Source organism: Carassius gibelio, chromosome A10, assembly GCF_023724105.1.
Source record: "Carassius gibelio isolate Cgi1373 ecotype wild population from Czech Republic chromosome A10, carGib1.2-hapl.c, whole genome shotgun sequence".
Lineage (NCBI taxonomy): Eukaryota > Metazoa > Chordata > Actinopteri > Cypriniformes > Cyprinidae > Carassius > Carassius gibelio.
The window spans coordinates 2,986,489-3,013,003 of record NC_068380.1 but is presented as its reverse complement, the minus strand read 5'-3'; the positions used below and the strand labels follow the sequence as shown (position 1 = coordinate 3,013,003).

The window sequence follows — 26,515 nt, the reverse complement described above, 5'->3', positions numbered from 1 at the left end:
AAATAAATAAATGAATTAATTAATAGGACTTATTCTAATGTACTAAAATAATAATAACATAAAAATAAAGTTGTTTTAAACTGAAAACCCCTTTTTGTCTGCACTGCAAGTCACTTTGGATGAAAGTGTAAAATCCATAATCATAAACATAAAGTCCATGATATGGTACAGATAGTGAAGAAAAAGCATCAAACATACAGCCCTTTTCATGTTTTATTATTCCTACATGTGTTATTTTGTAGTTTTTGACTTTATTATTATTCTAAAGTGTCACTTGATACCATACATTCTCATTACATGAATAAAATCACACGTAATTGTATTTATTTATTTCCGAAAGCTTAGCGGTTTATGATTCTGTAAATCCTTTCTGAAGCTGTATTGGGCCAGTCACGTGGCTTGTGACATCAGCCGTGACGTCGGCAGGCCCGCGCGTAGCCGTTACCGGTGTAGAGAAGATGGTGCTCATCAAGGAATAGTAAGTACAAGTGTTATTTTTCCAACTTTTCATTCAAACACTTAATTGTAAATGCGTATCTGCTGGTTCTTGACCACTTTTGGAAAGTGAAACGTGGACGCGTGGATTTGGAGTCGCACATGAGGCCCAGTCATCTTTAGCCGCGCTAGCATGTAGCAATGCTGCTACTTGGTATTAGCCGTTCAGATTACACGGCACCAAATCTGACAGTTCCCTCAGACTGCAAATAACGAAAAAAGAATTTATTCATACAGTTCATATTCTCAGAAAGTGTCTGACATTGACTTTAGCAGATTTATTATCACAAAAAATAAAAACTCGCTTTTTAGTGCCGTTTTGTTGTTGTTGTTTTGCCGGTTGTATATCAGTGACTGCAAAACACCTTGACAATCCACCAACTTTTGAGTCAATCTGAGTAAAACTTTCTAGATTATATCTTAACATTTAATTAAGAAATTTTGTCAACGTATTATAACAAAACTAATTTAGTTTAGCTTTTAAATGAACACACAGCAACCTAAAGTTCATGCTATTAAACACGTTAATGTCAGCAGGTTGGTCTATTTTGATTAAACTTTGACAAATTAGCCTGTGGCTTGACAACCCGTTTGGTTTACCTTGTTAACCACTTAATCTAATGTTATTCACTTGTGTGACTTGGTTATTTTTAGGCATTTTCAGTTTTAGACATTCTTTGATGCATCTAAATTGGATTTAAACGTCAATTTGCAGTCATTAATCTCCAACCTATTCTTGTTTCCTATCAGGTTTTATCTTTCTTTTCTCTAGGGATCTAGTTTTAGTTTTCTACATTTTAATTAGGTTCTCATTTGTAGCACAGGACATGGCATGTCTGAAAACAGTTGCTGTATAGCCTTTAATCTGAGAGATCCGATCAAGATTATGTCACAATGTGCCACATTATGAAGTCTAGCACCTTTTAACCCTCTCTGAAGGTTCACACTCAGAGTATCCACCCTTTAAGAGAATGCAAATGTGAGCAGCCCGAGTCAGGTTGAGCAGCGATGCAACGGGTTTGCATGAGTTTTATTTCAGAAAACTCACTGCCAAAGTTTCTACCGTTTCTCTACTAGGTTTAAATGGTGAAATGTACTAGAAAAAAAAGTCAGTCTTATGAAAGATTGTAGAAATTTCAGCCTCATGAGGTTTACAGGGGAGTTTCCGTATTGAGTAGTTGAGTAATATAGAAACTATTTCAGGTTGTTTTTTTGTTTTTTTTAAAGGGTTAGTTCATCAAAAAATGAAAATGATGCCATTAATGACTCACCCTCATGTCTTTCCAAAACCATAAGACCTCCACGCTGCAGTGATGCTGCTGACATGCTATCGTTGTTAGCTGTTGAACACGTCAGCAGCATCGTGAACGCACTCACAACAGACCCGGAAGAGAAGACAATGCTGAATAAAGTTGTTCTTTTTGGACCGAAATGTATTTTCGATGCTTCAACAAATTCTAATTGACCCTCTGAAGTCACGTGGACTACTTTGATGTAGTGTTGTCAAAAGACCCGGTACTTCGGTACCAAGTCGGTACTAAGAAAATGAAAATGTGATGGTACCAGGTTTCTTTAAGTACCAAAGTACCCGGTCAACCCGGTTCTTGACGCATACAGCGCTATGATTTCCGCGAAGCAGAAAATGCGGATGGAATCTCAAAATCCAGTCGTGAAAATGAAGCTTACATTTTAATATGGACAATCACAGAATGTGTCAAAGTTAGCATAAATTAATCAAATCAAATCTCCATATGGACCAGTATCTGTAAATGTTAATCCGCAAAATTTGGTTGAAATATGAATCCTGCATGTTCTAGGCATCTCTGTGTGAATGAATGAATGGTTTGTTTACTACATAGACTGAAGCGCATGACGCTTGCAGTAATTTCAGCATCTCAGTGAGGACATAAACACATAAACTACATCACCAGAACTCTTCTGAGTCACTTCACAAGCATTTTACAGTTTCATTACCATTTCAGTGTCAAGGTATTGTGCTAGAAATATTACTATTATTTAGTAGAGTGTATGTGATACTGCTACTTCTGTTGAAAAAATTTATAAAACTTATATATATAATTAAGTATACTGTATATCTGTGTTTAAAATTCTCATTGGCTATCAACACATTTTATTCATATTATAAAATATATAAACTAGGGATGTATCATTTATCATTTCCATGATCGATCATTGTTTAAATTAACGATCTCCAGCAACATGTTTTTTTTTTCTCACTGCAGCAACTGAGAGCATGTTTCATACTCTTTATACTAGCTAGAGCATATTTGTTTCAATCTATAAGAATAATCAGATTACACTACCAGTAAAAAGTTTTTGAACAGTAAGATTTTTCATGTTTTTAAAATGTTTTTTTTTTTTACTTTTTTTGTATAATGTTTTTCTTTTAAATAATTATTCTGCTCACCAAGCCTGCATTTATTTGATCCAAAATACAACAAAAATTTAATATTAATTATACTTCATGTAGTAAAATTTTCATTTTATGAATAAACAATTAATTAATATTAAAAAATGTTCTTAATATTATAAAAAAAATAGTGAGAGCGAATGTGAAATTTGCGTAATATTCTTGTTGTCCATAGATTTTAGTATTAGTCACTGAAAGAATCAGCCACTAAAATAGAGTATTTTATTAAATTATCAGTGGTGGAGTGCATTATTTTTAATGATTTTCTTGTTTCTCTTTTTTTACATTCACGCTTATTCATTTAGCAGACGCTTTTATCCAAAGCGACTTACAAATAAGGACAGTGGAAGCAATCAAAAACAACAAAAAGAGCAATGATATATAAGTGCTATAACAAGTCTCAGTTAGGTTAAACAGTACACGTAGCATGGGATTTTTTATTAATTGTTTTTTTTTTTTTTCAGTCGTGTGGTCTTGCCATGCTCGGTGGAAGAGGTGAGTACATTTTAACAATTACCCCCAAGTCCTAATAAGTTAAAAATGGACTGTAAATGTGCCACATTACTTTGACCTTGAAAACCAGCGGAGAGCCACATTTCTTGTGGTTTAATAACGCTGATGTGTTATTAGTTCCATTAGCAGCATCAGGCGGCTGCATCTGATGTTTCTCTAGAGTTCAACACCACAGCATTCACACAAAACTCCAGCGTTTTGAACTCGTCTGGCATGTTGAGGATTTGATCAGAGCAACAAGGATGAGATAAAGCATGTCATGCATGTAGAACACACTCACCCTCAGGGAACGTTCGAGTCTTGTGTTCTTTTGAGAGAAGCAATCTTGATGCTTGCTTGATTGGCATTGTTTGATTTTTTGCATTTAGGGTACCATTGATTCGTAGCATACAGTCAGACTACTTTTGTGAAGTTCTTTTGCAGCCTGACAGGCAGCTGTCAAGCAGACTGTTTTTAGGTGATCTGAGTTGCAGATATTCATTTCCTATGTGATGCACGTATACAAGGATCCTCTTTCAGAAAAACACACTCTAGGGCTCCGTTCTATAATCTAGTGAGCTTCCTTCAGTGCTTGCATGTTATGGTATCATAGTTACGCTCAACGCTTTTAGCAGAATGCAATTCCAGAATGCACTGCAACAAGCTCAGTGAGAAATAAATCCTATTTATTTTGCCTTGTTTTTTATTTTATTTTTGTATTTTCATTTGAGTTTTAGTTAAAATTATAGTTTTGTTGTTTGTTTTTGTAATTTGTTAGTTTATGGGTTTGACTTTTAAATGTCTAGTAGTGTTATCTTAGTTTAATAAAGATACTATTGTGTTTTATTTTGGTTAAGTTTTTAATATATATATATATATATGTGTGTGTGTGTTTGTGTATATATATATATATATATATATATATATATATGTGTGTGTGTGTGTGTGTGTGTGTGTGTATGTATGTATATATGTATATATATATATATATATATATATATATGTGTATATATATATATTCCATTTTCATTTCAATATTAGTTCAAATAGTAGTAATTTTGTTTTGCTTTAGGGATAGTCATTTCGGTTAATTTTCCCTCCTGACAGCCACTGCTCGTTATTCGAATGTTAACCGTTAACTGAGAGGAATAGAATGTTAAATTAGTATTAAATAACTAATAGAATGGATAAGTGTCTGTGACCCATTAAGAAAAAATTAATAATAATATATATATACATTGGGATGACCCCCCCCACCCCACCCGATCTCCTGCAAAATTTCAGTTTGATGTTCTGGCCCTCAAATGAAAATAATTGACTAGCCCTACTCTAAGGCATCAATCAGTCACACAATGCAAAGTGTTGTCTTCATGTCTTGAACTGCTGGAAGCGACATATTTTAATTATACAAGAGCTGTTAAATTTCCACAGACTCTGATCTGAGTGCGTTTCCTATGTGAAGTCTGTAGGGTTTGTGTATTCATGCATGTGACACTGCTAGTTTAAAGTTATGGTGTTTACTTAATTTTAACAGGTAAGATAAAAAAAAAAAAGATCAAATTCAATTAAATTTTAAGCTAAAAAATCTCTTTCTAAGAGTATTTTTTAGGTGTGAGGTAGCATATAGATGATCACAAAGACACGGACTAAACCAGTGTTATTTAGTATAATTGAGATACTGTTACAGTTTTTATTAATATTTTGAACACATTTTAGTAAAAAAAATCCTTTTTTAATTTTAGTTATTTTTGTGTGTGTGTGTGTTTATAATTTTATGGAACTCTCTTTTTTTGTACAGTTTCTATAGTGTGTCTATTTTATTTTCAGTTAATTTAATACATCAAGTTAAATTAAATAAAAACAAGATGTTTCCTTGACATCTAGCTGAAATAAAATAAGCTTTTTATGCTTTATTTTAAGAAGATTTTGTCTTATTTTACATTACCAGGGTTATTATAGTTAACTAAACTTGAAGCTAAAACTAATTTAAATGTTTAAAATATTTTCATTAAGTGAAATAAACTAATGATATAAAAAACTTTTTATTTCAGTTTGTTGTCAAGGCAGTATTTCTCATTTTAATTTAGTTTGACTTGATATACCAGTATAACTAAAATAAATGGAAGGAAGGAAAAACTATACTATGAAGATATAAAAAAAATTGAAATACAAAAAATTACAAACAACAAAAATACTAAAAGTAAAATGACAACAGAAAATATACACAAAAACTTATTTAGAATATTAAAGACAACTATATATAAAAATAAAATAACACCGCAAGGAATAACATGTATATAAATTAAACTTATAACTTATACTAAAGTATACTTAAGAGGTTAATAGTCACCTTTTATTCGGTTTTAAGTGCAGTTTTGCTTTGATCATCTATAGCATCTGATCTATCAAACCTTACCCTTTTCTCTGCTCTCTGCCATTGCAGTATCAAGTTGGGCAGCTTTTCTCTGTGGCTGAGGCCAGTAAAAACGAGACGGGTGGTGGAGAGGGCATTGAAGTGCTGAAGAACGAACCATATGAGAAGGAGGGCGAGAAGGGGCAATACACACACAAAATCTACCACTTAAAGAGGTAAAGAAGAACCAATGGCTTGGTTTTGTTCTGTACACCAAGATAAGTTCACTAAACTTTAATAGTATTGTCACGTTAGTAATTTTCTGTAATTGCTGAAGTGTTCTTGATACTAACACCTCCTACGGTTAAGTAATGTCATATGTGAAGCATCTCAAGTTTTTTGCAGCACATTATCAGATGACAAACCATTCAACTTAATGTAAAGCTGTGAATAATTACTCTGGCTTTGCTTCATTGCTCTTGTGTTTTGTGTTCGTCTAGTAAAGTGCCGGGCTTTGTGAAGATGATCGCACCAGAGGGGGCGTTAGTTTTCCACGAAAAAGCCTGGAATGCTTATCCATACTGTCGTACGAGTGAGTGGAAACCTTTTTTTATCTGTTATACCAAACGATCCGTCACTATCATATTATTATTGCATACAGCAATATGTAATGAGTTACATATTGGCACAGATGTCATGCGTATACAGTGTTTTTTGATTGTTTCACAAAGTTCTCACAATGTGCTGTTTGGTAAAGAATTAGGCTGGAAACATACTCAGCAAGTATGCAAACGCAGACATGATTACTCAACCAAAGCATAGAGCTAAACTGTGTTGTTGTTTTTGATAGCTTGTCATATAAAAGTGTTATTTTTATTTATTTTTAACCAACATTAAGTTAAATAAATGACAGAAAGAGAACTGAAGAGTCTGATGCACTAAGAACGCAGTGCTTACTTGAATTGCTTTTTTGACGTATTTTGTAGCTGTAGCGTTTTGCATTTATGTTCTCGGAGTATGTTTCGGGCCACTTTTGTATTGGTCTGTTTTGACAGTGGAAATATGAATGGTTTATTATTTCACCTGATTATTTTTCTTCTTTTATTTTTGCATGCCGCTCCATTCTCCTCAGTTGTGACTGTAAGTACGAAAACTAGCTATTTTTATGACTGTATACTAACCTGTAGTGCATGGTCATTTACTACGAAGTGCCTGCAGTTTGCATCAATGGAAAAGTTGTTGTTAATCGAGTCAAACATTTAATTGATTCTTAGGGTATGAATTGACAGTTACCTTAAAAAGTATTTAGATGCAATTGTAAGTGTGTGAATGAATGTTTGTATCTGCATGTCTTTATTGTTTAGTTTCAAACTTGTTGTCTTTTTGTTTAAATAAAGATGTCACAGTATGCGATAACATTGAGGCAAGTGTGACTTAAAGCCAAAAAATAAAATATGCTAAAACTGTATTCACCCTCAGGCCATCCAAGCTATAGATGAGCTTGTTTGTGCATCAGGACAGATTTGGAGAAATGTATCATTACAACACTTGCTCACAAGTTGGATGCTCTACAGTGAATGGGTGCCGTCAGAATGAGAGTCCAAACAGCTGATAAAAACATCACAATAATCCACACCACTCCAGTCCATCAGTTAATGTCTGGAGATGTGCAAAGCTGTATGTTTGTAAGAAACAAATCCATCAGGACCTTTTTAACTTCAAACCAGTGGTTCTGGATTAAAATGTGAGCCTATAATCCATTGGTAAAAAGTCTGAATCAGGAGAGAAATAAGCACAGCTCAAGCACTGTCTACACGTGAAACAGTCTAAAACAGCTCGAAACAAATATGTGGTTGGATTTTGATTTGAGAGAACAACAGGACACTGGAGGAAGTGTTGTTATGGATTATTTTAGCTTTTCACTTGAAAAGACATTAACTGATGGACTGGAGTGGTGTGGATTATTGTGATGTTTTTATCAGCTGTTAGGACTCTCATTCTAACGGCACCCATTCACTGCAGATGATCCATTGGTGAACAAGTGATACAATGCTACATTTCTCCAAATCTGTTCCCATGAACAAAAAAACTCATCTACATCTTGGATGTCTTGAGGGTGAGTAAAGTGCCTGAATATGTTTTGGGAACACTGTGTATTTATTTTAGTTCAGCACACCAATCATAACGCCAGTTTACGAAGAAATTGGAGTACAGCCTTTGTACTTCCTGTTTTCTAGGAACTTGTTCCCTCCAGCATTAAAGCCAGTTTAAAAATGTGGTTTGAATCGCTCTAAAGTTGCTGGACTTCAGAATATTTGCATTGCATGTGCTGTTAAACCACAGTTTAAAGTGAATTCATGCTGCTGTTTGTGATGAAACCACATTTCATGAATGTAAACATCACTGCATCTTCTCCTCAGAATGAATACATGAAAGATGACTTCATGATTAAAATTGAAACGTGGCACAAACCTGACACAGGCTCTTTAGAGAATGTGAGTGAGACGTTTTTTTGTTATATGATGTTCTGAATTCATCTGTAATCTCATACTCAAGCTGATTTTTGTGTTTGTTTGTGCCAAATACCAGGTACATGATCTGGATCCCACCACATGGAAGACAGTGGAGGTCGTGCATATCGATATAGCCGATCGGTCTCAGGTCGAACCTGGAGTGAGTTCACTTTACATCAGTCTAGAAATGCTCTGAACGTATTCTTTGTGCCTTTTAGTAGCAATACCCTCTTTGAATATATAGCCTACAGTCCATCCCTGCTGGTCATCCTGTGGTCAGCTGGCACTAAAAAATGAGCTATGGCTACCCAACCAGTTGCAACTAATTTGCATAGCTCCGCCCTCAGCAGCAAACATTTTAAGGAGTTTTTGCATTCGAGGTTATGGTGTAGGCTAGTTGCATGTGATGTTCCTCATTTGTAAGGCCCTTTTGGATAAAATAATTGGCAGAATGACTAAACGAGTCCATTGAAATTATTTATTTAATGTTCAACCTCAGTGCTTCTGTTAATCGCTCATGCATAAACACTTATCGGCTGATGCAGATTATCTTAATCTTGCAAAATCTGATTTATCCACTTAGTTTAGTATTGTGTTTTATGTAATATTCTCTGCACAAAAAGTTTGAGGTCAGTATGATGTTTGTTGTTTCAAATGAAGTGACAGTAAAGACATTTATGCTACAGTAGATTTCTATTTCAAATAAACACTGTTCTTTTGAGCTTTTTGTCAAATAATGGCAAAAAAAATTTCATGTATCACAGTTCTGAAAAAATATGAAGCAGCACAGATGTTTTCAACACTGATAATAATCATAAATGTTTATGAGCAGCATATTAGAATGATTTCTGAAGGATCATTTGACACTGAAGACTGCTGAAAATACAGCTGTGCATCACTGGAATAAATTACATTTTACTCTAATCTTGCTGACCCAAACTTTTGAACAGAAATGCTTTAACTATTTAGACATATTATCATGCCATAAAACTGTCCTGATAAAACAAACCCCTCTGTTCTGTACTGTTTGTTTGCTTGTAAGCATTAGCAGATCCAAATAATTACAGTATTGATTAGGTTCTTACAAACAAATCACAATGTCACAAATTCCTCGTCATTTAGAAGCAATGTTAACCACATTATAAATACACCAGAAACAGCAGGTTTAGCACACCGTTTCCAGTGTGCAGTGATTTGAATCATGCTAATCCTTATCCTGCATACTGTGTAGGCTGGCTAGTGTGTGACTTGTGATTCAGCTTTTAGCCGGCATGTTACGTAAAACTGGATTAGGGTGACGTGTCTTTAGAGCGTGTGGACCATTGCCCTTCTAACCTGCATTACTCAAGGTTCCCTAGTTTATCAAGAAGGCTTCTTTTTTTCTCTTATCTACTACGGGGAGACCTGATCCTGCTTTAAAATTTACTGAACAATCTGGTCTGTTTGAAGTTGTAGACATCACTGCTAAAATCTCAAGCTTCAAGATCAAACATACTAGCTGCCGGTTTCGTGTACTACACTGCGCCAAACATCAGCTGCTTTGAATAAATCCAAATGCATTTCCATGTGACCTTATTCTGGCACGGTGCCAAATGCATAAATACAGCTGCGTCCGTTTGACTGGAGTCCAGCGTCGTTGTGTGCTGACTAGCAGGAGTGTGTTGTTAATTTCTCCTCTTCTCCCGCTGACCTGCTCACTGAACTGAATGCTCTTCACAGGGCCCAATGCTTTTATGCTTCATATCTTTAATCAGTTAAGTGGATCAGTCCTGGTTTAGGTTAGTCCTTATTCCCATATGTTCATGGTAGTCAGTGCTGAGGTTTGAGAGAATAAAAGCTAGCATGCCAGTGTCTGCACTAGTGTGAGGGGGGAAAAAAGACGGAAATGGTGGGAATTCCCAAATCGAGCATCTATCGTGATTACGATGATTTATTATATATAAAAATATCTTACTGACCCCTTTTTTATTTTATTTTATTTTTAACCTAACTACAAGTCTATCGACTCAAATATGGTCAAAAATGTTGAATAATTACATCAAATATTTATGTTTTTGAAAGAAGTCACTTCTCCTACCCAGGACTGTGTTTATTTAAATAATAAAAATACAGTAATATTGTGAAATATTATTACTATATAAATAACAGTTTCTATTTGAATATATTTAAAAAAGTAATTTATTCCTGTGATGGCAAAGCTGAATAGTGTATGGTGATTTTATCATATGCAAAGGGTTAAAATTAATAAGAATGCAACTTACGGTATGGTGATGTCATGAATATGTTAATTAATGCGTGCAATCATCTAGTGACATTTTAAGCTACTGTTTAAGCAGGCTTTAGCTACTTTCCATTAAAAGTAGTTGACAACAGTGATAACATTAAATCAAAATGCACTGTTTTTGCTTTTTTGTTCCTGGTATTTGGTAATAAAAAAAATATTTTATTCATAGTTTATATTCTGAAATTACATCTATGCTGACTAAATCAAGGCAGTGTGGAGAAATATTTACCATAAAGGAAATAAAAGTGACCCAAATTGTCGTTCTCTCAGGACTATAAACTGGCAGAGGACCCAGCAATCTTTCACTCAGAGAAAACTGGCCGGGGACCTTTAGGGCCAGACTGGAAGGTGAGTGGCTCTATTTAATTAGTTTATCAGAGATTTTTACTCTCTATTAATTCAGTTCTGTATAAAGACAATGTGTGGTTTCCCCCCGAACAGAAAGAGCTCTTGGCTAAGACGGACACCCCTCGTATGTGTGCATACAAACTAGTCACCGTCAAGTTCAAGTGGTGGGGCCTTCAGACTAAAATAGAGAACTTCATCCACAAGGTAAGAAACAATGCTCATTCAAGCTAGCACTTTATCATTTATTCACTCTCATGTTTTCTAAACACATATAGGGCACAAAAAGAGATATTTAGCAGACCAAAAAAGAGATGCACCAATTGCAATTTTCTCTGCATATTTTGATTTTCCTTCTAAGAACTTTTCTTTTTTTTTTATGCAAAATTTTATTTTCATAAATAAAAGAAATTAATAAACATATAAATTTCCCTCAAACTGCACTTTTACAGGATTTCTTCCTCACTTAACTCGTAAAATAAAGTGCTCTGTGACTGGAAAGAGGTAGAAATAATTAACTGAAAATTAGTTGCTGTATAACAAAACAGATGTCATTTTTACCTTACTTTATTAAATGTATTTGTCATCTTTAATATCATATTCTTACATTGTATCAAATAATTCAGTTAGAATAAAAGACACTGTAGAGTTTTTAACATTCAAATGAAATCAGTGTTAACAAACCCCATCTTTCTACTGCAGAGGAAACACAGAAGCAGCATCTGAAGTGGCATTAGATGTATTTACACAGACTGTTTAAATGCTGAAATCTGAAAGGTGCCATTAATGCATTTACACCACAAAATTGCAAATGCATAAATAATGTTATAAGATTGTTTTCAATATTTGTTTGAACATACAAAAAAGAAATGTTGGGGAAAATGCAATGATACTTTTAAATATGAAACCAAACCACCAATAGATCGCAGAAAACAACTGTATTAATGATTGAGTTTTTCAGTCATTCAACCAATTCTTTCAAATTGTTGATTCATTCAGAACAAAGCAGGTGACTCACTGTTGATATGAATGGGTCACTGAATCAATAAAAAAAAAAAGTGCATTAATTTCAGTAACAAAACACAGCTGCGTTTCTCTGAGAGACACAACAGTTCTGCTGTAACTTTGATTGGAATTATTTTTAGAGTTTCAAAATACCTCGTAGCCAGAGATGAATTTGTACTAGCCAGAATATAAAATCTCGTACAGTAAACTGGATAGGAGTTGAAACATCAATAGAAATCATTTTCAAAACACAAATATCAGCAAATATCAAAGAAGGAATTTTATTTCAGTATTTACAGGGTATCTGCATGATTTTTTTTATTTATTTAAGGCTTTTTAGGACTTTGTAAGACTTACACAAATAAAATTAATGCCATATGAGTGGGGTAGCACAATGTGTATGATGTCATATTAAAGTAAAATTACATGATTCACAAAACAAAAGTCTTATAAATTGATAACCATCCGATTAGAAGTGCATTGAAGACCATCTCTCAGAGTGTGCGAGTGCCTTATGGGTTAAAATCGCCTTGCTTGCAGAGCAAACTCAACGTGGATATTATGGATGTGAGGCCATGTGTGCATTGTGAGAGAGTGAGAGATGATGCTGGACCACTCAATCCCACTCAAAGCCTATGATGAAGCACTTTACTCCAGCATAGCTAAACCAATTACATCTTAAATGAGATAAATAGTATATACAGTATATATATGTATATGTATATGCACAAGTGAACTTGACTGTGCTAGTCATGAAGATATAACTCTGTGGACGTATTCCATAAAAACACACTGAAACATCGCATATTCTTTTAGAGACATGTTCTCTTTATAATTTTATGTAGCCGATATGACATATATGTTCTGCACATGTTGCCTTTAATGGTACCCTCACGGTTCTGTGATCAGCAGTAAATCTCCATCTGAAGACCAGAGGGCGCTGTCACGCTGAAAATCCAAATTTGCCCCGAAGTAGTAATCCAGGAAATTTCTATAGCTGCAGCTGAATAAACGAAAGATTGAATTGCTTTCATTTCATGAAGTGAATTTGAAGTTAAAACATGTTATTAAATGTGGTATTTTCACATGCTCTCAGATGGAGCAGCATTTACTACACAGAGCCGTAGTTCACTGATAAGATACGCGAACAGCTGTTAATATTGCAAATGATTTCATAATCCTACAATGATATCGTCTGCGATTATGAACGCGATTTTGCATGGCCTGTCAGAGAACTACGGCTCTGTGTAGTAAATGCTGCTCCATCTGAAAGCAGGTGATGGAGATTTACTGCTAATCACAGAACCGGCTTTACTGACTAAATGCACATGACAATCGCATGCTATTAATCGTGCAGCCCTATTACCCTCCTTCAAAGCCGTCATGGCTGGGTATGTTCTGTGGGTGGTCTGTCACGTTTTTTTGCTTTGGTTTGAATATTGTTACACCTCCATTGCTTACCTATATCATATATTATAAATATCATTGTTTTTCTACCACAGTCTGCGTGTATAATTGTCTATGAGTTACTTTGTGTGTGCTTTGTGTAAATTCTGAATCAGTTTTTGGTGGCCATTTGCAACTTAAAAAATCTGCTTGTCTTGTGCTAGCATAAACCGAGCCCTCTGGTGGTTTCCCTGTTGTTTATTTTGGCGCCACACATATTACAAATTGCAAATTTGTAATAAACGTGATCAGTGAAGCAATTGCACACTGATGACATGTTTGTTTACATGTGGATGTGAGCGTGGCTGTGATTTCAAAATGGGCCGGCTTGGAATCAGAAAGACCGGTCTGGGCGATCGTGCGGGAAATCAACTGGCCGGTCAATCAGTGCATCTCTAGTTCCAAGTGCTCTTGTTCACGCCCATGTGATGCTGACATGATATTAAAAAAAAAAACAACCGGTTCCATAAAGTGGTCCAGACATGTCATATTTAAAATCTCAAGGTGTGTTTTGAATGAGTTTTGAGATATTTATTTTACAGTAACAGACAGTATCTCATCTGCGTTTGTAGCAAGAGAAGAGGATCTTCACCAACTTCCACCGTCAGCTCTTCTGTTGGATTGACAGCTGGGTGGAGCTCACCATGGAGGACATCCGCCGGATGGAGGAGGAGACGCAGCGACAGCTGGAGGAGGTGAGAAGAACATTTGCACAGGATTATGGTCCAAAGCATGTGTATTTTTCTCAATTGCATTTGTTCCCACCCTTCCTTGGCAGACCTCCTTATTCCCAGCAGTACAGATCATGAAACGCTGTTCTTTCCATGTTTTTTTTTTTTTATCCATTCATGAATGGTTTTTAAAGGTCGAAGGTGTCATTTCACTGCCTTTAGTAGAATTGCTATCATTTTTTTTTATAATTAGGCTGAATTAAGTGTAAAAAATTACAGCTAATTTTGAAAATAATTACTTACTATAAATAATTGCATTAGGTTCAGTGAGGGAAGTTTATTTGTCATTGTCATTCCAACTGATTCAGTAAGTTGCCCAAATTATTCAGACTAGATTTTAGTTCCTAACAGTATTGTTTTAGGATCATTGATATACCATTATAATTTTGATATACCATAATTCAATTTTTACAATTTCTGTTTAAACTTTAATTTTTGTTAAGATTTCAGTAATTTTGTATTAGTCTTTATTTAATGTAATTATAGTTGTTTTTTTATTTGAGAAATTATTTGAATTATTTTTTTTTTTTAATCAGTAATTTAATATTTAGGTATTTTAGTACTTCAAGGTAAAAACCAAAAGAAAATGATAAATCTTGCTGTATATATATATATATATATATATATATATATATATATATATATATATACACTCTAGATAATGTTAATAATCCTGGATTAAGTCGTCTTGTATAAAGATAGCTAGTGAGTTGTCCAAATGATTCAGACTAAAATAGTGTGAATGATTCATTTCCATTTGAAAATGAGAATTAGTTGAATGCAATTACTGTTGTGTTCAACTAAGCACAAGGCAATAGAAAATTGTGTTAAATCATAAAGAAAGCTTTAGTTTTATATAGTCTCTTTTCATTAAATTTAGACTACAGTTGAAATAGAAAATCAGTGAGCTATTGAGAAACCGTCTGTACATCATCAGCCTACAGTGCACATCTGAACACATTTTACAGCATAATGTGGGCGTTTATATGTGGAATAAAATGTTAGTACCTGTGATATTAGCACCAGGGGTCATTATTTGACTGTAGACGTCAGTAGTCACTGAATTTAATTTGGCTTCTGGACGTTATTGAAGGGGTTATAGATTTGAGCTTATTGGGTTTTTTCCAGCTGGTCACCATTGGCAAGCATGCTCATATTCTCTATTTTCAGTTGTGTGTTTTCGTTGAATGCGTCCCAGCTGAAGTGTATAGTATTTGGCCCAGATTCTTTCCTCTAACCAGTAAATATGACGATCCAACGGCACGCAGTCTCTCCAAACTCTGACACGGTCTGTGATCGCTTTCAGCATGCAGCCAAAGAAAACCACAAACTTCTCACTGCCTGGGAAATATCGATCAGTTCATTCTCATCCAAATCCTGAAGGCGTAGTCGCTTATTAGTTTTATTCTTAAGCGATGGTTAGCCAAGACCAATAAAGTGATTCCTTAACCGTCAACTCATCAGTCACGTTACGAGTTATATCTTTCTCCTATTCATCTGGTAATTGCTTTCAGTTGTAAAGGCTGGCATTGATAAAGCAAACAGTATATGTAGTAAAACTTTATATTAAACAAACATCTTTTTACACCGGTACTATCCAGTTGCCAAGCAGAAAGTATGTATTTGGACTAATATTTGACGAATTAAGTTTACTTTGGCTTTGCCGTGCTTTACAGAAATCTTCCAGGGTATATTTTTTCAAAACCTCTTTTATGGAAATGATGGTGAATATGTTTCCAGTGAGGATTATGTCAACGTTAACCCATTCAGTGCCTCCTTGCTGAGAGTAAGGGTTTGATTGGGTGAAAAGAGTCATGAATACATCATATTTCTCCCTGAAATAAAGAAAAGAGAGTCTGTTGTTCATTAATATCAATCGTTATAGTGTGAAGAAATAATCTTAACATTTTTCAGTAAGGCACAATTGTCCATATGAAGGTTTTAAAGTTAATTGCAATTTTAACATAATCATTTTAATTATAATTTAATTACATTTATTAAAATAGACTTACAAATTATTATTACTTTATTACATAAATGTAAAAAAAAAAATCTTTAAATAAAAAAGTTTTTAATATATTTTCTTTTTTGCATTGCAATATTGAACTAATTTTGAAAATTTAAAGATGTTTCATTATGAAAATGTCTTTCTCAAAAGCTGGGATCCTCAAAATATTGGATGAGAAAAGAATTCATAGAAAAGAATGAGTAAAAATCTGTAGTACAAAACTAAAACCACTCCAGTATTACAAAATATAGCATTAAATGTGTATAAAACACTCATTCTTCTGTAGAAACATTGTCAAACAGCTACACCAGCAGGTAAAGCAGGTCTCTCTCGCCTCCCCTGAGCCCATTGACTTTTAACAGACCAACTAAAGCGTGCCGTGAGTTTGGTGGGGGGTAATTGAGAACGAATGGGAGGAAATTACAATGCCTCCATCATAAAATGACTGGTTATGTTTGGCTGTGATTTGGTTCATGCAATTAATCCCTTGTTTTCATGCATGTTTGTAAATCAGTCTGAATGAACAATATGATGGCGTTCAAGAGGAGTCTAATTTAAAAAAGTAAACAAAACACAAAAACACTTGGATATAACCACTTTGTTATTTCAAAATAAGATTGGACCTGAAAACATGTTCTGTGGGAGTTTCTAGTGCGTAATCAGCTTGGTGAAATTTAAAGTAAATCTCTGTGTCTGTGACCAGTATTTATCAAGCTTTGATGACTGAGGATCTGAAAAATTCGAAAATAGTTAAATAAAATTTAAATGTAAATTTAAGCATTTAGCAGACGCTTTTATCCAAAGCAACTTACAGTGCATTCAGGCTAACAATTTTGCCTATCATGTGTTCCCGGGGGAATCGAACCGCCAACCTTGCAGTTTGCTCTACCAATTGAGCTAGAACTATAATAAAATAGTTAAAACAGTAGTATTAAAAAGAATAGCTTAACATAATTTCACAAATAAAATATATTGTGTAAGTCATTACTGCCTTGAGTTATTAAGAAATAAATGTAAAATGCTTAAAACACTTGATTAGATTACTACTTGGCTTTAATAAATAGAATATTGATTACATTGATTAGAGAAAGAGCTTTATTGCAGTGTTTAAGTGTTTGCACCGAGCGGCAACCTCCCGCTCTCTCTCGTGAAGCCAATAAGGAAGTGACTAAAACTGCAATTCATCGACTGGCCACTTGAGGCTGGCTGCAGAAGGGAATCATTCCCATAGACTCCTCATGTTAAAATGCCCAACTTTACAGCAGAAAAAAACATGTTTACAGCCTGGTTCAAAAAATTATTTTGGTCTACATTGCTTATTTTTCCCTTCATGACAACTGTGAGGGGGGTGAATTTTTTTATAACGCCTTAAAGTTCTGCATAATTAAGGGCATGGCCACTTGAGTGACAGGTGGATTGCCGCTGCTGACAATGCCGTCGTGCTAGGTGGGCGTGGCTTCAGCAATCAGCTCCCGCCTTTTTGCCCATTTTCGATTAACCGGGAGAGTCGCGCGGTGACGCGCTGCCAAGATGGCGACGGCCCGCTCCGCACACTTTAGGCTTCAAAAGCGCTATTGAGGAGTCTATGGGTGACGTCACGGACACTACGTCCATATTTTTTTACAGTCTATGGTTTGCACACACAAGGAATTCGTCTTGGTTTCAGGAGTTCGAGTACACCGAGTAGAAACAGTGCAGGCATACCAATAATTTAAGTTAATAATTAAATGGTTAATGTAAAAATATAAAATACAATAGTTTTTTCTTCTTTTCTGATAGTGTAAGTAATGTTTATTTAACCAGACTTGGACGTGAATTTACATTTGATAAAAATTAAACTACTTTGTATCCTCATTTCAAAGCACACACACAAACGTTTTTTTGTTTCTGTTTTTGGAGATTCGTTCAAATATGCATGTTCTGTTGTTGGCTATTTTGTTTCATAACATTTTCCTTCCAGCTGGTGGTCAGCAAGCGGTAAGATAGCACCTAATGGCATGTTTTGTTTCTAGATGCGTCAAAAGGGATCCGTACGAGGCACGACGGCAGCCGAAGAGTAGCCGAATTCTTTTTAGTAACACAAGGCAGGTGGAGAGAGACTGTAAGTTACAGCGGAGGAGAGTCGGCCGCTCCGTCGTGCATTCTTTCTCTCGTTCTTTTCATCCGCCGCCGCCCACTAACCCATCTCTTCAGCTAACTAACTTTTCTTCTGGTGTTCTCCTCTCAGCTGACGTGTGGAGAAATGGAACCCGAGTTAAAGTGTTAGTCATTTCAGACAAACTCTTGGCTGAACCGCCCAATAGCGTTCGCTCAGGCCAGAGGAAAATAGTGCCTCAACGGCGCAAATTGAAAGCAGGTGTTTGCAGCTCCTTGAAAAAGCCTCATCTGCAAGTTCTAATGGTTTTAGACTCCAGTTGAAAGGTAAAAGATTCTTGATTTTTAAAGCAAGTGTGGTGGCCAATGCCTGTTGCTTCCAAAAGCAGTGTTCTTCTGTCGAGTTGGTGATCTTCTATCTATCTACAGTTTTGTTCAAAATAATAGCAGTACAATGTGACTAACCAGAATAATCAAGGTTTTTAGTATATTTTTTATTGCTACGTGGCAAACAAGTTACCAGTAGGTTCAGTAGATTGTCAGAAAACAAACAAGACCCAGCATTCATGATATGCACGCTCTTAAGGCTGTGCAATTGGGCAATTAGTTGAATTAGTTGAAAGGGATGTGTTCAAAAAAATAGCAGTGTCTACCTTTGACTGTACAAACTCAAAACTATTTTGTACAAACATTTTATTTTTCTGGGATTTAGCAATCCTGTGAATCACTAAACTAATATTTAGTTGTATGACCACAGTTTTTTAAAACTGCTTGACATCTGTGTGGCATGGAGTCAACCAACTTGTGGCACCTCTCAGCTGTTATTCCACTCCATGATTCTTTAACAACATTCCACAATTCATTCACATTTCTTGGTTTTGCTTCAGAAACAGCATTTTTGATATCACCCCACAAGTTCTCAATTGGATTAAGGTCTGGAGATTGGGCTGGCCACTCCATAACATTAATTTTGTTGGTTTGGACCCAAGACTTTGCCCGTTTACTAGTGTGTTTTGGGTCATTGTCTTGTTGAAACAACCATTTCAAGGGCATGTCCTCTTCAGCATAGGGCAACATGACCTCTTCAAGTATTTTAACATATGCAAACTGATCCATGATCACTGGTATGCGATAAATAGGCCCAACACCATAGTAGGAGAAACATGCCCATATCATGATGCTTGCACCTCCATGCTTCACTGTCTTCACTGTGTACTGTGGCTTGAATTCAGAGTTTGGGGGTCGTCTCACAAACTGCTTGTGGCCCTTGGACCCAAAAAGAACAATTTTACTCTCATCAGTCCACAAAATGTTCCTCCATTTCTCTTTAGGCCAGTTGATGTGTTCTTTGGCAAATTGTAACCTCTTCTGCACATGCCTTTTTTTTAACAGAGGGACTTTGCGGGGGATTCTTGAAAATAGATTAGCTTCACACAGACGTCTTCTAACTGTCACAGTACTTACAGGTAACTCCAGACTGTCTTTGATCATCCTGGAGGTGATCATTGGCTGAGCCTTTGCCATTCTGGTTATTCTTCTATCCATTTTGATGGTTGTCTTCCATTTTCTTCCACGTCTCTCTGGTTTTGCTCTCCATTTTAAGGCATTGGAGATCATTTTAGCTGAACAGCCTATCATTTTTTGCACCTCTTTATAGGTTTTCCCCGCTCTAATCAACTTTTTAATCAAAGTACGCTTTTCTTCTGAACATTGTCTTGAACGACCCATTTTCCTCAGCTTTCAAATGCATGTTCAACAAGTGTTGGCTTCATCCTTAAATAGGGGCCACCTGATTCACACCTGTTTCTTCACAAAATTGATGACCTCAGTGATTGAATGCCACACTGCTATTTTTTTGAACACATCCCTTTCAACTAATTCAACTAATTGCCCAATTGCACAGCCTTAAGAGCGTGCATATCATGAATGCTGGGTCTCATTTGTTTTCTGAGAATCTACTGAACCTACTGGTAACTTGTTTGCCACGTAGCAATAAAAAAATATACGAAAAACCTTGATTATTCTGGTTAGTCACATTGTACTGCTATTATTTTGAACAATACTGTATCTAAATGGAGGCAGGTTGTGATGTTTACAGGAGCCATCGTTTTCTTTTCCACTGTTCTTGTCCTGAAGGGTTAGTGCATACAAACATAAAATGCCATCATGTCGTTCCAAACCCATATGACTGAATTTCTTCCATGGAGATGTTTTTAAAGTATCTCCACACTTGTTTTTCATACAGTGGCCACAGGCTATCAAGCTGTGAAAAAGCATCATAAAAATAGTTTATATGATTTATGTGCTGTATTTTAAGTCTTCTAAAACCATAAAATAGCTTTGTGTGACTGAAAAAAAAACAAAATATATATATATATATTGTCTGTTTATTTAAATTTATATTTGCATATTCAAACATGGACGTGCAAAGGAGATTTGACTGCCACTGTTGAAGGAAATGTTTCAGACAATAAGTTTTTTTCATCACATAAAAGGTATCATTTGATTTTATATGACTTGTAATGTAGTGCACAAGTTGTACTACTGTTGGACTACTATTATTGAGATTTTTCAGAGCTTGACAGCCATGATATACTTTCAAACGAGAATCTTGTACTTTCTGAACCTCTCTTTAGTTTTACACAGAAGAAAGAAACTCGTGCAGATTTGGAAGGATGACAAAACATGAATTTCTGAGTGAAATATACCTTTATTTTCACATTGGTCATGTGGTTTCTCATGAGTTTCTCAAATCTTATGTTGATTTTCCAGCATCTCTGTAAGGCACTTATGAAGTTCATTTTATAGACTTCCTTCTGGAGAGAGAAATTCAGTGTCTGTTGAGTCAGAACGGCACACAGCCGCTTCATATTTGTGTTTTTCTCCCTCCCTCTGCGTTTGGCTCTGCCTGAAAACGATCTGGAAGAGATGAAGTTCTCCTCGGCCGCTCTTTCCAAGCGTCTCTGCCCAATCTTTTTTTTTTCCTCCATTTCTCATCTCTCTTCATCGCCCCATTTCTGCTTCTCTGCACTGTATTCTTGGTTTCTAATCACAGTTTTTTGTGTTTGTTGATTTTTCCAGAGTGTGTTTGTACTCGGCGCATGTGAGCGTGTCTCTGCTCTCTTTGATTTGTGTGTGCATTTGTACACGTGTAAGTGTTTAAAAAAAACCGCCTGCCGTGGCTTGATTGAATTCACACGACGTCCTAACCAGGCACGATGAAAACTTAATGCTGCAGTGATGTGACAATCATGGCAGATCACAACTAATTAAAGACACTATTTCTGTTAGTCGCACTTGGTGTTATTGATTCAAACAAACCTTTATCCTACATATTAAAGTTTTGTATGTAAATCAGCACACATTGTTTGTGCTACAGATGAATGAATCTGTGAATAATCATTGAATAATTCCTTGAATCATGCATCTTGTTTCTAAGTGATCAGGCTTACAATTTTCATATTGTAGATGTTAATACAATTGAAAGAAAATCCAACAAACTATCTAGAGATGCAAGTTTGCTCTCTTTTGACTTGAGTCTGTAAGAAACCACATACAAATTAACCAAAAAATGTAATACCCTTAGTTAAAGCCTTAGTTATTTCAGTTTTATTTATATATTATTTATTTATTTTTTAATTAGACTTGATTTTTTTTTGTAAGTTTTAGTAATTTTATTTACTTATTTTTCATTTCAGTCTTATTTTTATTAATACTTATTTTAAATACTAATAAAAAATTTAAGTGACATTGAGTACTTTAGTACTTTAATTAGTACTTAGTACACTAATTTAGTACTTATTTTATTTCAGATTGTTGCAAAGGCAATAATTTGGTAACGCTTTACAATGTTTAATTTGCTAATCTTACTTAACTACACTAGTAATTATGATCAAACAATAAACAATACTTAGATTGAAAAATATATATATATATATATATTTATTTTATTTCTCCACACACACACACACTACTAAAAGTTTGGGATCAGTAAGACTTTTTAAAGAAGTCAATTCTGCTCATCAAAGCTGTATTTATTTGATCAAAAATACAGCAAAAATTTCTATTTTAATATCTTTTAAAATATAATTTATTTCTGTGATGCAAGTCTGAATTTCCAGACACATCCTTAAGAAATCATTCTAATATGCTGATTTATTATTAGAATTATCATTGTTGGCTAAAGTACTTTTTTCAGGATTCTTTGATGAATAAAAAGTAAAAAAAAAAAAGCATTTTTTTTTTATTTGTAATTATTTTCTAACAATATAAATATTTGCATAAACTTCTTAACAATTTAACACATCCTTGCTGAATAAAAGTTTTAATTACTTTAAAAGAATAAAGAAAGATAGAATACATTTACTGACCCCAAACTATTGAACGGTACTGTATATTTTGAGAGCTGTATATTTTCCATTTTAAATAAATGCTTTTCCTTTTAGCTATTTATTCATCGAAGAATCCTGAAAAAAATTATAACAGGTTCCAAAAAAATATTAAACGGCACAACAGTTTCCAGCACTGATAATAAATCAGTATATTAGAATGATTTCTGAAGATCATGTGACACTGAAGACTGGAGGAATGATGCTGAAAATACAGCTGTGCATCACAGGAACAAATTAGATTTAAATGTATATTAAAATATGTATTTTTTATTTTACGTCATGATAATATTTTACAGCATTACATTTCTTCCTGTATTTTTGATCAAATAAATGCAAATGAGCAGAAGAAACTTCTATGAATCAATGTAACCATTTAAAACCAAGCAACCAACTAAATGCACAAAAACTTAAATTAGCATTGTAGAGATCGTCACATGATCGACCACTTCATCATTTCATCCCTGGTTAGGACAGAAGGCTGGAATGAATCGTCCGGCTTCAAACATGCATTGAAGAAGCTGCATGAATAGTATTTATTCTGTGTTATTAACAGTCACTGTTTTCTTCTCCCGTTCTCGTAGCTTCGTAATACTGGTCAGGTTCGAGGCACCAGTGCTGCTCACGAACAATAAGGCTGAACTTCAAGAATCCAACCACGACGACACTTGACGAAAGACATCACCGCATCCAACCAAACCGGCCAGTGGTGGCGCCGTCCTCCTCCACCAGACCGCAGAATGACCCCGTGATCAGTAGTACTGTTCTCACACACCTGCCGACAAGGTGGACACACTTTCACGCTCAGCCTGTTTTTAGATTCAGGCAGGTTGATCCAGTGAACTTCTCACTTTGTTAAAAATTTCTCGAGTTTTACTGTATTGGTTGTGTTGTTCGATTTCATTTTGGCAGGCATTGGACCAATTCTTTGTGTTTTAGTTTGGTTTTATCTGTTTGTAATGGTTCAGATCTTTATTTTTCTTGTTTGTGTTTAGTCCCCCCCACCACCCCCGCCCAGAATCACTTCTTTTGATTCTTTTAAATGCCTAATCATGTTTTTAATTAGTAGATTTTTATTTCGCATCAGCGCAGTCCTGCCTACCATGTCTAGTTTTTCTAGGTAAAATGTGTGATGCTACTGCACGGCATGCACATTTGTGCAAAAACACACGTCCACCTCGCGAAACCTTTTCCACGGGTGGCTTTTGCATGAGCTCAGGCATCTAATCGGCTGTTTTTGAGAGGGTCTTCATGTTCTCAAGACACTTTGCGTGATGTAACCCCTCAGGACTCTTCAGGTTCTCCTCACCAAAATCCAATCTAGTTACTGGAGCAAATCACCACCGCCGCCGCTGCTGCTTTTTCTTACGTGCTTTAGGACAGTCAAAGTGCTTTTATATCGCTAATCTACCTGCAACGCCCTCAGGGTTCCCACAGTCTTGGAAAATCCTGGAGATGTCAGGGAAAAATTGTGATTTCCAGGCCTGCAAAAGTCTGTTCATTACAAGTTTACTAACAGAAAATAATTCCCCTAAATAATTATAATTAAAATTTAAAATAAATAGTCTCTAATCGCTATTTCAGTAATGCAGTTGCAATGCACGTGAACCGTGTTGACATTTAAAAGCTGAAGTGTGATGATTCTTGATCTTGCGATTATTTAATCTAAAATAAAATTTAAAAAAGTCATTTCTGAGGTCTAACTACTTTTCCAGGTGGATGGATCTGTTTACTGACGTGCAAACAGCAGTGACTCCTGTCTGGTATCCTTGCGCATATTATGCAAATGTTGCTGCGGTTGTCATGACAACATATTTAAATTCGGTGTGACACAGGCACAGTCAGGAAGAGATTCTAGTGCACAAGTCTCATGGTTTTAGTGTGTACTTGACTTGCATTTTTAAATGCATTAACGTAACGGCATTTTTTGCCTGACAAACCTAAAATTACTATGATCAACATGCTGTACCCAAAAGATTTCTTTAATTAAATCATAAGGTATAAATTCATATATTTATATAGTGTATTTTGCAGTCTCTGCAAAATGATTGATCAGAACGTGTGGGAACCCGGAGCTCTGCACATGAATGTGTGTGTGTGTGTAGATGCTTTAACAGACGCTTAGGACAAAGAGGAGAACTTTGTAAATGCATTGTAAAGAGCTTGATATCTGTATAGTTTCTATGTCGTACCAGGTCAGAGTATCGGGATGTGCAGGTAGAATAATTCTACTTCCTGTCTTCCTCGTCTCTCGCCGTCCTGCACCAGCTCAGATCATCCAGCCTAACAAAAAGTGTCTCTGCTGTCTGCACTTGACCTGCGCAGTGCAGGGCTGTTTTATCTCCTCCTTTATTAGTAACAGGTTTTTAACGTGTACGGTTCTCTGTCCAGAGCGACAGACAGATTGGGATTTTCATCATATATTGTAGTCAGTGCATTAGTTTTAATAGTCAGGCTTTCATGGACAGCTGACGGCCAGAGTTAGTGCCTGATGTCTGCGATGAAACTGCGATCCTGTAGCACTGATTGTCTAGTTAGAATTGCACATTTGTGATAGTTTTCAAGCCTGAACGTGGCATACAGCACGTTTCTTCTAGGTTTGCGTGTTTTGTTTCTTAACGTCCCTCTCATTTCAAGGTCCACGAATGTTCACGCTATCATGCAACCCGTCAGGTTCGGCCTCAGCGGCACCTTTATGGCAATCAAGAAGACGTTATCACTTACCTGTGTTCCTCTTCTCATAGATCCAGCTGGGAGGAAGTCAGGTTCTGATTTTTGCTTTTTTCATATGTTGTCTAGATCATAATTGAGGAATCAGTGCACTGACGTCTTTTCAGACATACTGTCTCCAGTCTCACGGATCGGGTGGTTTACTTTTGTACATGGCTTTTAGGCTAGCGGGGACTGGCAAGGGTTTCATATATAATGAATGAATCATATTGTAATCAAAGCATAGCTGCGCACTTGGAGAATCTACTGTTTTTTTCTTTTATTTTTCTTGGGGAATTACACAATGCTGTTTTACTGTTTTGTTTTTTTTTCTCTCTGATTGTTTGTTTGAAAATCGGGAAATATCAGTGAATGTAAAATGGTGTGCTTTTTTTTTCAATTTTTTTTTCTTGCAGCTCTTTTTCTTGAATTGGTTATAAAGTTAACAATTAACAGTATATCTAATAAATTTCGAGTCATGCTTGGTCTTTTATTTTTATTGTGGTTTTCCATGCTTTAATGTCTTGCCTTTAGATATAAGTCACACAAATCCTGAAAGCATCAGGTAATTTTAAAATTAAAGTATTTAGATCAGGAAAATAATTTAAATCAATATGGTACATATATATTAAGGATTTAATATTCTAATGCAGTAATATTAAAGGTGTTAGGACCTTAAACGCTTCATTTTTATTTCTGCAGCTGTAATTTGTGGCCACAGAAACATGTTTGATGTAAATTTCTCCTAGTTTTCATCAGTGTTGTTCCTGACAGCAGCACTAGATGGCACTGTTCCGCTTTGCCAAAGAAACTGGTAACGATTTCTTATAAAGACCAAAGGGACCTACAAAATAAGTCTTATGGCTTTCCATTTATTATCCTTTTATTAGTTTAATTTCTTCAGTCATAGCTATCAATAAATGGCCACTTATATATATAACCATAAAACCTTTCAGTGATCTAAAGGTCGTATCATTCCATAGTGGGTTTGCAGGACATAGTCTAGTTTGCAGTATAAGGGTTTTATTTCCACATTTTCGTAATCATTATACATTCATAAGCTTTTTTTTTTTTTTGTGAAGATAAATAATTTGACCCATGCTGCAGAAGTGAGTTCTAAAAATACATCTCAATCACCGGTTATTTACAGGAAATTAACCCTGAAGACACATTCATTATCTCTGGCTGCCATTCATCACAGCTGGAAAATGAAGCTTGTTT

General features: G+C 35.3%; 1 protein-coding gene across 1 annotated transcript; it reads left to right on the top strand.

Annotated features, from left to right (window-relative positions):
• The first annotated feature begins 366 nt into the window (after nucleotides 1–366).
• LOC128020831 (phosphatidylinositol transfer protein beta isoform) lies at nucleotides 367–25,787 on the top strand. Its single transcript, XM_052607579.1, has 11 exons — nucleotides 367–478; nucleotides 3,391–3,421; nucleotides 5,862–6,007; nucleotides 6,272–6,363; nucleotides 6,904–6,911; nucleotides 8,192–8,266; nucleotides 8,361–8,444; nucleotides 10,839–10,916; nucleotides 11,010–11,120; nucleotides 13,937–14,059; nucleotides 23,170–25,787. The coding sequence occupies exons 1-11, from the start codon at nucleotides 459–461 to the stop codon at nucleotides 23,218–23,220; spliced, it is 819 nt and encodes a 272-aa protein (XP_052463539.1). The 5' UTR covers nucleotides 367–458; the 3' UTR covers nucleotides 23,221–25,787.
• The last annotated feature ends 728 nt before the right edge of the window (nucleotides 25,788–26,515 follow it).

What these genes read in the sequence shown, in the direction of transcription:
- LOC128020831 (XM_052607579.1), top strand. Translation starts at nt 459, where the DNA reads ATGGTGCTCATCAAGGAATA. An exon ending in ATGGTGCTCATCAAGGAATA is followed by an intron (nt 479 to 3,390) that starts GTAAGTACAAGT and finishes TTTTTTTTTCAG; the next exon opens with TCGTGTGGTCTTGCCATGCT. An exon ending in TGCCATGCTCGGTGGAAGAG is followed by an intron (nt 3,422 to 5,861) that starts GTGAGTACATTT and finishes CTGCCATTGCAG; the next exon opens with TATCAAGTTGGGCAGCTTTT.